Below are 12614 nucleotides of genomic sequence, written 5' to 3' on the forward strand. Positions count from 1 at the left end.
TTTGTTTCCTCCTTCAGGTTCTGTCGGTCGGTATATAAACCATGTGTACGTTCAATCGGGGGCGCCTGTGAAGACACTTTGACTGCCTTCTGGCTTTGCCCTGCATAGCTCAATGTGAATAATATGCAGGGAATATTCAAACTACTCTAGGTGTGCATGTTTTGACATGAATGTCAAAGGTCATGTCAAACCCATTGGGGGGGGGGAGAAAAGTTATTTAACCCATTGAGACCTGAAGCCGATTCTACATGTCTCCTAAATCCCAACAGTTTTCTGAAAAACGTATGTTTCTATATCAGTGGTGCTCAATCTTTTTCATGTCAAGGACCCCCAAAATGATATGTATTTGGCCGCGGACCCCCATCAAAATATTTTGTTCCAGGGACCCCCAGAAGCAAAGATTTGAGTTAAATATTTTCGCTTTAAAAATATATATATTCAAAGATTTGCACACATTTTCACAAATTTTCAAAAATAGCAGATGCCGCGCTATGAGCTTGTAGATCTGCTGTTTTTGAATAGCCCAAAGTGTAAAATAATGCTTTTTAGCTCAAATATAAAAATGACACAGTTCCAGGTCTTAATGGGTTAAAAAAAAAAACATTGTCTTGAGAGATTATGTCAAACGCGAAACGGTATAGTGTCAAAGGTCATGTCAAACCAGACAGGATTTAAATTGAACTTGTATTTTTTAAGTTGTATTATATTGTATCAACACACTCTACCATACAGATTGGTCAGAAACGTGTTTTATTCATTATGTTTAATTCGATTAAACTTAGTTAAATTATATTTTATTTACATGTTGTGTTTAAGCAGATCTACAAGCTCACAGCGGGGTCACACCACGACATTGTGAGCTTGTGAGCAGCTATCTTTCGCTATTCGTCGTGCATGCAGCATACACGGGTTAAAGGTTCTATGACATTTTCACTTATAGGGGGCGGTGTAACCGCCCCCTATAAGTGAGGTTTGGACACTAACCAATCCTGCACCGTGATTGGCCAATAGTCTACAACGCAGTCTACAACGCTAACCCTTCCACAGTCAATGCAAATCTATACTTTTGCAAAGTCAGCCAATCACATTACAGCTAGTGTCATCTAGTGATTTTTTTATTTTGTATGTTTATGGGGGGTTTTATGACCTCAATTTTCACAGAGGCGATGATTGACAGGCAAAATCCCTCAACAGCGACACCCGCAGCCAAAGATTTATTTTTTCATTGCAGTTGAAAAGACTTTAGAAATGTGAGAGAAAAACACCTGCCATGGATCACTGGAGTGGATTTTTTTGTTACAACTTTGTATACACGTTTGAAGGACCATGACACAGACTTTTAATGTGTTGTAAAACTGAACGTCATGAAACCTCTAAAGTGGTCAATGTCTCCATAGTCAGTGACATATCAGTCTTAATAACATTGTGTTGTTCTCTGTGTGTGTGTGTGTGTGTGTGTGTCCTGCAGAGATCTCTGGGAACTCGGAGGACATCCCTCTGGTCCGATGGAGACAGCAGTGGCTGGAGAACGGGACCCTGCTGTTCCACATCCACCACCAGGACGGGGGGCTCAACATGCCCGGCCTCTCCCCCACCGAAGACCCTGCCTCCGACTCTGCAGAGGAAGAACTCCGCATTCTGCACATCTCTGTCATGGTAAACTGCTCTCAAACTGTTCCAATAGGCTCTATGCACAGCAGCCACATTGGGCAGAAATTGGGCCCCTTCCTTATTTCCTTCACAGGTGTTACCGATGATGCTAATGAAGGCTCTGTTCCATTTAGTGTAGCACAGTGGTTCTCAAACGTTTTAATTTCAAGGACCCCCGTAACTCTGAGAGTGTACAAATGGAACCAAATGGACCCTTCCGGGTCCATTTGGTTCCATTTGTACACTCTCAGAGTTACAGGAACCTTGAGGGTCCCTGGACCACACTTTGAGACCCACTGGTGTAGCAGAGTGTTTCCAGTGGGTCAACACCCTGACTCTGTTTGACCAGAATGGAACAGAGCCTTCATTAGTATCATTGGTAACACCTGTGAAGGAAGTAAGGAAGAGGCCCAATTTATTTCCAATATGGCTGCTGTGCATGGAGCGATTGTTACAGTATATAGTATTCACAAAACCGCTTTCCAACAAGTTGTTGTACTGCGTTCGGTGTTTGCAGACAGACAGACAGATGGCAGATGGACACACTGCAATAGTTGCCCACTTGTCACTTCTTGGCAGCTCAACTAATAGTCCAGGCAAACTAGCTAATTTTGGAGTTCAAAATCAAAAAAGTAATTGTAACATTTCTATGACCATTTCTATGAAGTCACCAGAACAACATACTAAAAGTTCTATGAAATCCTAGTTGCGGAAATATGTTTAATTGGCATCAATCCAAAATGGACGCCAATTATTGTCAAAAATATGACTTTTAGTGCGGTGTTCTGGACACCTCATAGAAATGATGTATGGTGGAAAGAAATCTGTTGCAATTAATTTGTTTTGAAACGCTTGTTTGCCTGGGCTATAATAAAACAAAAGATTTTGCATTTCAGGATATTGGTTTTACAAATTAAACATGCACACACACACACACACGCAGGCGCACACACACACACACACACACACACACACACACACACGCACCTCCGCCTGCCATTGTGCAGTATGCCGTTTCAATTCCAATTTGGGTCCTATCAGGGGAAATGGTTTTGTGATGCTTTGTGTCCTGGCGTTCTTTGTGGTAGTATAAAGTCACTATGCCAGAGACATATCCATTCATATTGTGTCAAAAAAGAAAGAAAGACAAAACAGAATGCTCCACTCCTAGCCCATTGAGACCTGAAGCCGATTCTACATGTCTCCTGAATCTCAACAGTTTTCTGAAAAAACGTATGTTTCTATATCAGTGGTGCTCAATCTTTTTCATGTCAAGGACCCCCAAACTTATATGTATTTGGCCGCGGACCCCCATTAAAATGTGTTGTTCCAGGGACCCCCAGAAGCAAAGATTTGAGTTAAAAATGTTCGCTTTAAAAAATATATATATTCAAAGATTTGCACACATATTCACGATTTCTCATAGCGCGGCACCGAGTGCCGCGCAACGAGCTTGTAGATCTGCTATTTTTGAATAGCCCAAAGTGTAAAATAATTATTTTAGCTCAACAGTTCCAGGTCTTAATGGGTTAGAAGAAGAGACATGAAGTACTGGTTCTGTTTGGAGTGAGTTTGTTGTTGAGGACTCATCCTTCATGTGACGAAGTGGCAGAAACAGTCAAAGACAAAATGATTTCAGGTGCAAAGCGCTTCAGGATGTCTCCAGTGTCAACAACAATAAAACAAGCCAATTTGTATTTGTTTGCCACATTTCAACAACAAGGCAAATCAAAGTACTTTCCGCAAAACATCAAGCACTGAGACATTAAGACACACATTAACAAATTATACAAGTTAAAATAAGACAAAACAGATAAGTTGAATAACATTTCATTGCATAAAAAAAGATGAAAATAATCTCAGTAAAAATCTTCTGTGCTAATTTGCATGTGTATACTGATACTGTTACCAAGAGATACAGAACCCTAGCCTCCCTATTCTGGGGAGAACATTCAGCATTAGCTAATACGGTGACTGCTCATAAGTCCGACATCCCACTACTCCGACTACATGGCTTCCGCGTGCGGTAGGGTTATAGGGATAGGGATAGGGATAAGGATAGGGTTAGTAATGTCGGAACAATGACATGTAACCGCTAATACCTGTGTGTGAGCTTAGAGCTTGATTGGCTATTTTCAGCAAAGCTATTCAGCAAGGGTCTTCAACAGGGGGTCTGTGACCCCTAGGGGGTCCTCAGAGTTACTACAGGGGGGGCATCTGGTATTTATGATATGAGTTAACTGTGAGGATCTTATACTGTGTACTCGCAAACATAAGAGACACCAGATGAGGAAAAAAACACTGTCAGACAGCATTCAAACACGGTTCATTGACCAGCAAAGCGGTACAGCGCTGCACCCATATGCCTGAACATCAAGGAGATAGTTGAAGTTTTTGTTGACGCTCTTCATTTCACAAGTATAATAATCCAGTGGTTTGTGCTCTCGTGTTATGTTCTGTATCAAATCTTATCTGCTGTGTTGGCATAGCAAGGAAAACGAACCCTTTGATCTGGCTGCTTCCTCCTTTCTGCCCGAGGAAATGTATATTTATTAGATTTAATCCATCGAGACCGGGGAACGCGTCTGTCTGTCATTGTAAGGTTTCTTTGGGCTATTCAAAAATAGCAGATATACAAGCTCATAGCGCGGCACCGAGTATTTTTCAATAGCCAAAGAAACCTACAAATGACACACATATGCGTTCCCGGTCGTAACGGGTTAAGATTACGCCACACCTACTCCAGATGCCCTTTTTCCTCACAGCCCCAAAGACGTTACAATCACACTGTGATGGATGGCATGTATTTTTCCGACATTGAAAGCATATTATAACTGCATACACAAATGATTAGTCAGCTTGAGGGGAGTTTTGCCAGCAGCAGCTAAGTGTGGCGGATGGATGGAGAGAGAGAGAGAGAGAGAGAGAGAGAGTAGCGAGCGCACAGACGCTCCTTGAATGTCAATGATAAACTGACCTTGGGATTTACACTTCACGTCATGCATCTGCTATAGCTAGCAAACACACCCTGGCCCGTTCCACTGCCATACGGCTGTGTGTGTGTGTGTGTGTGTGTTTGTGTGTGTTTGTGTGTGTGTGTGTGTGTGTGTGTGTGTGTGTGTGTGTGTGTGTGTGTGTGTGTGTGTGTGTGTGTGTGTGTGTGTGTGTGTGTGTGTGTGTGTGTGTGTGTGTGTGTGTGTGTGTGTGTGTGTGTGTGTGTGTGTGTGTTTCTCCCTTTTTTACTTCTTTTCTTCATTTTGTATTGAATTTCTTTTACCTTCCGGGCATATATATCTCTACATTTCCAGTGATGGAAAAAATACTATTTTTTTTTTTTTACTCAAGTACAAGTATCAATACAGCAATATAAAAATACTCTGTTACAAGTAAAATTCCGGAATTCAAAATGTACTTCAGTAAAAGTACAAAAGTATTGGCATCAAATTGTATCTAAAGTACCAAAAGTAAAAGCAGTCATTATGCAGAATGTCCCATTTAGAGTTTTCAAATGTATCCAAATCTTTTGAAAATAGCAGATCTACAAGCTCACAATGTGTCGCATCGCGATGCATTGTGAGCTTGCAGATCGGCTATTTTCAAATGGCACAAAATGTATTTAGGCCAGAAGTGGTTAATGTATGTTTTGTAATAATCCAAATCTACAAAGTAACTAGTAACTCAAGTGTTTCAAATAAATGTAGTGGAGTAAAAATACAATAGTTGGATCCGAGTTGCAGTGGAGTAGAAGTAAAAGTATTGGACATTGAAAATACTCAAGTAAAGTACAAATACCTCAACATAACTTAAGTAGTACTTGAGTAAATGTACTTAGTTACTTAACAGTACATTTCACATTATCCTTTGGCTGGAGTTCCTTTGTTTTTCTATCCACCCCTCCACTATCTCCTCATCCTGAGAAAGACATTGTTTTTCATATTTTATAAAGCCATGCAGGCAGAGCTGCCCGTCCCGTCCCGCTCTCCCGTGGAGACGTGGGCAGAGAGGCGGATTAGCATGCAGATACATCCAGGCTGCGACTAACAGATGGAGCGGGCACCAGCATGCCGCGGCGCGCGGGCCTCGCCGCAGCTTGCCGCCCGGTCGGAGGTCGCCCGACCGATAAATCCAAAAAGCCTTGTTGTCGCTTTGCTCGGCTCGCCGAGGGCAACGCACGCCCCCCCCCACCCCCCCCCCCCCCCTCCCCCTCCAAAGTGTGTTCCACGAGCCTTTTTAGCTCAAACACACACCTGTCACTGAGCCATTGTCTGCCATAAGGCCTGGGTGTACCGGGGGCCAGTAGTGGTCAGTCAGCACAATGTGATGTCTGCCAGGCGTACCTGGCTAAAAATACACCTGTATGTATACCCATTACCCGCCTTAGGTGTTCTCACAACTAGTTCACTGAGAGGTCTATGGAGGGCCTCCTGGCAGAGGTCTATGGAGGGCCTCCTGGCAGAGATGCAGTTAGAGCATACATGGGTAACTGGTGGCCCGGGGGCCACATGCGGCCCCCACCTTCACTTAATGCAGCCCGCAGGTTAATATCAGAATACTGATATATTACTGATTTCAGCTGTTACAATTCCATACATGACCCGCTTTAATTACTTCAGTCTATATTAGTAGCTTAATGACTAACATGTTATTGTCTTTTTAATGTCCAATGTATTTGTATTTAAGTTCAAAAAGTTAACATAAGTATAACTAAATGCATTTGAAATTAGATAAAAATGTACTTTTAAGGATTCCAATTGAAAAATAGCAAAAACAATCAGGATTCCAATTCAAAAGTAGCAAAAATAGCAGATCTACAAGCTGAAAACGCGTCGCGCTGCGACGCGTTTTGAGCTTGTAGATCGTCTATTTTTGCCACTTTTGTGTGACATAGAAGGCGAAGTACGGCTCTCATTTACGAAAAAAGTTAAAATAGAGCGATAAGAGGTGTCTGTCTGTACAGTATACTGTATGCAATGAGGCCCTCTGGAGTGAGTGTGGAAATATAGTGGCCCTCTCCATCATCAAGGTTGCATCACCCCTGAGATAGAGGGATAGGGATTGAATGCAGCATGACAAACTTGCAACTCAAAGGGGTTGTACAGGTTGTTAGTTAAGCTATAGTTTCACGATTATTTTCATGTACATGAGTACAATGTTGAGGTATTTTTTACTTTACTGGAGTATTTCCAATTTTTTGTACTTTTACTTCTACTCCTCTACATATCGGAGGAAAATATTATACTTTTACTCCACTGCAATTATTTGCAAACTTTAGTTACTAGTTACTTTGCAGATTTTGATTATTGTTACAAAACATACATGAACCACTTCATGCTATATACATTTTGGCCATTTGAAAATAGCCGATCTACAAGCTCACAATGCGTCGTATCGCGACACATTGTGAGCTTGTAGATCTGCTATTTTCAAAAGATTTGTATACATTTTTTTACATTTGAAAACTGGTGAAATGGGACATTCTGCATAATGAGTACGTTCTACGTTTGGTACTTTAAGTACATTTTGATACAACTAATGTTTTACTTTTACTCAAGTACATTCTTAATTCCGGACTTGTACTTGTAACAGCGTATTTCTATATTGCAATATTGATACTTTTACTTCAGTAAAATATTTGAGTAGTTTTTCCACTTGTTTAAACCTGACATCCCCATTTTGAACATGAAAAACTGATCTACAAGCTCAAGATGCCATGTGTTGTGAACTTGTAGATGTAGACGCTATTTTCACTATATATATTTTTTTAAATATATAAATGATACACCATCGTGTAAAGTATAATAGGGCTCAAGTGGTTAAGGGTCGCCTGTATCAATATACTTTCCATGTGTTATCATGGAATCGTCAGAAGCTTTTTCATGGCACTGCATTTTGTCCTAGATATGCCAGGCTGTGTCCAGGTAACAGATTATCCAATCAGGCTTTACAGCCAGGTAACAGATCGTCCAATAAGATCCGGTTCATCGCCCGGCCAGCAGACAGACCCATGATGAGATCATTTAGACCTCCTGGATGAGTTAAAGCTCCAGACTTTTTATGTTCAGCCTTTTTTTTTTGGCTTTGAAAAGAAGCCTGTTGGGGAATTTAGTTCAATGAACTGCAGCAAACTCTAGGCTCTGTAACCAGAGAAAGGGGAATCCGTCCAGAACTGGTTCTAGTTGTCTCATTTAGACCAAGGGGCCAGCTTCTGAGTTGTAAATTGAGTCTATATACAGTAGGACAGGACAGGGACGTCACGGGCTCTCAGAAGGTGGGGGGGTGGACTTTCGGTGGACTATACCCCTTACTTTACACTTTGGGCTATTCAAAAATAGCAGATCTACAAGCTCATAGCGCGGCACCGAGTGCCGCGCTATGAGCTTGTAGATCTGCTATTTTTGAAAAAGCGTGAAAAACATTTGTAACTGTCAAATGTAAACAAATTCTGTATTTTCAAAATTGTGCGTTTTTTGGGCGGATTTTGTTAGTTTTTTTTTCGTGTTTTGGTTACTTTATTTCGGTGTTAGGGTTAGGTTATTTAATTCTTATTTTTGCCTGATTTTACCGATTTATTATCAAAAAAAATAATATTTTTTTCAAAAAGTGGGGGGTTTGAAATCACAGATCTGTGAGAGTGAGGGTGTCGCGTCGTACACACAGTGAATGACCGTGTCGCCCCTGCTGTAGGAAGTGACAGTTCATATGAATGGCCTGTAGAATCGCTGTTTTACCCCTGCTGGTGTCAGAAAGAATTACCCTCCATTCTAGTGGGTGGGTTTTTGCCAAACTGTAGACTTGATTTTATTACCTTAATAAACATTGTCATGAATACTATATGCTTCCATATTATGCGTTTTGGTAAATGATGGTCCCATTTATTAAAACAAATTATGATAAAGTAGGGTATGCTGTAGGAGGGGCCTGGCTACCTTGTGATGATTTGATCGACAAGCTACACAACCAATAGCATTCATTCCCCACCCCCGCTGTGGTCCCAACCAATAGCGTTCATTTCCGAGTGCATAGTAAATGACGCGATATGAGGCGATATAGAAAGACAGACAAAATAGGCTTCATTTATGGTCTGTAGAGTCTATGAGCGTAACTTTGTCCATTTACTGTCTATGGTTTGCAGTGGGGAAAAGGAACTAAGTACATTTACTTAAGTACTGTACTTAAGTACAATTTTTAGGTATTTGTACTTTACTTGACTATTTCCAATTTCCAATACTTTTACTTCTACTCCACTACATCTCAGAGGCAAATATTGTACTTTTACTCCACTACAATTATTTGAAAACTTTAGTTACTAGTTACTTTTCCGATATAAAGTATGATATAAAATGAAACATACATTAACCACTTTAGCCCTATTTTATACATAGGCTATTTGAAAATAGCCGATCTACAAGCTCACAACGCGTCACATTGCGACGCATTGTAAGCTTGTAGATCTACTATTTTCAAACATTTTAGTACTTTTACTTTTGATACTTTAAGTTCATTTTGATGCCAATACTTTTGTACTTTTACTCAAGTAAATTTTGAATTCTGGACTTTTACTTGTAACATAGTATTTTTATTTTGCAGTATTGGTACTTTTACTTAAGTAGAGAATTTGAGTACTTTTTCCACCACTGATGGTTTGGACACTGTTGGTTAACTTTTAAGCTTTCCTGATGTAAAGAGACACCATTCCACTGTCCCAGGCTTCTCCCAGTGAACTTTAACTCTTAACAAGGTGACCCCAATGTCACCTTGCCTACATGTTGGTCCTCTCTGGCCATCTATAATAGATGACTAACCTTGTGTTTGTCTTTTTCCAACCCTGGGTCCACACACACACACACACACACACACACACACACACACACACACACACACACACACACACACACACACACACACACACACACACACACACACACACACACACACACACACACACACACACACACACACACACACACACACACACACACACACACTCCCTCCCTCAGCTTCATCTGGATCCCAGAGGTAGTGACAACTACAAAGTAAGACTTGAGTCAACAAACAAAGCTAGAAAATAAAACTCAACTGTATACTTTATTTATCTCACCAGGCTGTGATGTTTTCATGGTCCTCAGTGGATCATAGCAACGTCTATCAGACAGTGGTGGGAAAAAGTACTTACATCTTTTTTTTTCTCAAGTAAAAGTATCAAACTGCAAGTAGAAATACTCTGTTACAAGTAAAAGTCTGGAATTCAACATTTACTTGAGTAAAAGTGCACAAGTATTGGTATCAAAATGTACCTATACCAAAAGTAGAAAGTACTCATTATGCAGAATGTCCAATTTCAAGTTTTCAAATGTGTACAAATATTTTGAAAATAGCAGATCTACAAGCTCACAATATGTCGCATTGCGTTGTGAGCTTGTAGATCGGCTATTTTCAAATGGTAATAATGTAATAATAATCAAAATCTACAAAGTAACTAGTAACTAAAATGTTCAAATAATTGCAGTGGAGTAAAAGTATAATATTTGCCTCTGAGATGTAGTGGAGTAGAAGTAAAAACATTGAAATTTGGAAATACTCCTGTCAAGTACATAAAAGTACCTCAAAATTGTACTGAAGTGCCAGTACTTGAGTAAATGTACTTAGTTACTTTACACCACATGCTGGCCGTTGTTGTCCTGGCCCATATAATGATGGCAGTCATTGGCATTGTGTCCTTTGCACTCTATGGGCGATGCGCAGTATGCCCGGGACAGTGCAATATGGCACCATTTGGTGGACCCCATGCTGTGTGCTCAGCCCTCAGGGTACAAGAGTGTGTTATGTTGGGCCAGTCTGCTGAAAGCCCCTCCCCCGCTGTGACCACTCAACCCAAAAGGTGAGGCGCAGACCAATCTGTTCATGCCTTATGGCTGCTTGATAATGATGGCAGCAAATAATGTCACGTTATACGGGCTCTTTACAATTCACATTCTGCTGCTGTTTTCTCTCCAGCAGAAAGAGGCCTGGCTATAACATGACAACCATGTACTTAACATGAAGAATTAATGTCGAGATGCATATGGGTCACTGCCAGAGACCCCTCCCAAAACTAACTTCAGCACACGTTGGCATCACTATACTTGTGAGGAGAGCAAGGTTTTATGATGGCAATATTAGATTATTTTAGATTAGCCTATTACGTAACCTATTACTTATTATTATTGTCTCCGCCAGGCCGAAAGGCATGGTGAGAGAGTATGTTTTACCCTTCGTCCGTCCTACCGTCCGTCCGTCCGTCCGTCCGTCCGTCCTGTCCGTGTGTTACCAGCTTATCTCCGGCACCATTGGCCCGGTCGCTCCGGGCTGTGCACACACACTCCCTGGATGCCAATTCAGAACCTCTGCCCCAAATATTTCTCATGGGCCTGTTATAGCGCCACCTGGAGGCCGATTTGTGCAAAACCCATTTTACCCATTTACTCCTACAGATTTTATCCAATTTCCCATATTCCATCCTCATTGGCTATGGTTGGCTTCCAAAATTTGCAGGATTGGTCCGTTTTGAACAAAAAGCCTCAAACTATGAACGCAGCTTGCGATTTCCGTGAAATTTCACACGCACATTCCCACTAAGCCGAGGAAGAAATGCCACCCTTTTCACATTGGCCTGTTATAGCGCCACCAGCAGGTCTAATTTAGCAAAATAATGTTTTGGATCAAAATACCTCAAATCATGAATGCAGTGTCTGATTGCCATGAAAGGCCTAAGAAGAAATGGCACCCTTTTCACATTGGCCTATTATAGCGCCACCAGGAGGCCAGAATAACGTACCTGACATGGCGGAGACCTGTGGTCCGAGGAGCACTTTTTCTAGTTTTTGCGGTTATTTCACTCTTTTCAGGTGTGAATTCTAACCCCAACCCCCAAAACCTCACCAAATGCCTGATCCTAACCACGACCATAACCTGAGTATTTTACAAATGTGTTATCTTGGTTCTAAAAATCTTGTCTGTTATCTGTGAAAACTCTTATCCTGTGGGGTCCAGTAAAATGGCCCTCATAAGGTCCACTTTTATACGTTTGGGAACATATGGCCCTCGTACCTGGTACACACACACACACACACACACACACACACACACACACACACACACACACACACACACACACACACAGACACAGACACAGACACAGACACACACACACACGCACCTGAATCACGCATGCATACAATGTCACGGCCCGCATTGAATGAATCACCGGCAGTGGGTTTTAATGGGTAGAGGGGGGACGGTGTGAAGCAGCTTGTGGCCGGGGCGGTGAGCGGGGATCAAACCCTCAACGACCATTACCGCTCCGTCATTGAGATTCATGTTGTGACCCCCGCTAATGCCAAACGCTGATGACATTGATCCCATAAACCTTAACCCATTAAGACCGGGAACACATCTGTGTCATTTTAGATTTTTCTTATTTCATACTTTGGCTATTCAAAAATAGCAGATCTACAAGCTCATAGCGCGGCACCGAGTGCCGCGCCATGAGCTTGTAGATCTGCTATTTTTGAAAAATCTAGATTTTTTTTTTGGTGAAAATCTTTGAAATGTTTTTTTTACCCAAATCTTTGCTTCTGGGGGGTATTTTGACATGGGGGTCCGCAGCCAAATACATATAATTCTGGGGGTCCTTGACAAAAAGTTTGAGAACCACTGATATTGTTGAAGCAACATAAGTGATTCAGAAAACTGTTAAGATTTAGAAGACATTTCTAGAATCCCCCAGAAGCAAAGTATTGAGATACAAAACACGTTTGCTTTAAAAAAATATATACATATTCAAAGATTTGCGCATTTCAACATTTTTTTATTTTATTGCAGATCTACAAGCTTGTACATCTGCTATTTATCAACAGCTTAAGTATCAAATAATGCTTATAGTTCAAAACTAAAGTAAATCTATGCGTTCCCGGTCTAAACGGGTT

General features: G+C 41.2%; 1 protein-coding gene across 1 annotated transcript in view; it reads left to right on the top strand.

The window, feature by feature from the left end:
- astn1 (astrotactin 1) overlaps positions 1–12614 on the top strand; it is a gene marked incomplete at both ends in the record, with an annotated part of 706990 nt that overhangs the window by 110485 nt on the left and 583891 nt on the right. Inside the window, one exon of the mRNA XM_084058603.1 lies at positions 1469–1656. Within this exon, the coding sequence (XP_083914729.1) occupies positions 1469–1656 (188 nt within the window). The remainder of the gene's footprint in view (positions 1–1468; positions 1657–12614) is intronic.

This window comes from Gymnoscopelus microlampas, assembly GCF_963454915.1.
Source record: "Gymnoscopelus microlampas genome assembly, chromosome: 5".
In the NCBI taxonomy this organism is placed as follows: Eukaryota; Metazoa; Chordata; class Actinopteri; order Myctophiformes; family Myctophidae; genus Gymnoscopelus; species Gymnoscopelus microlampas.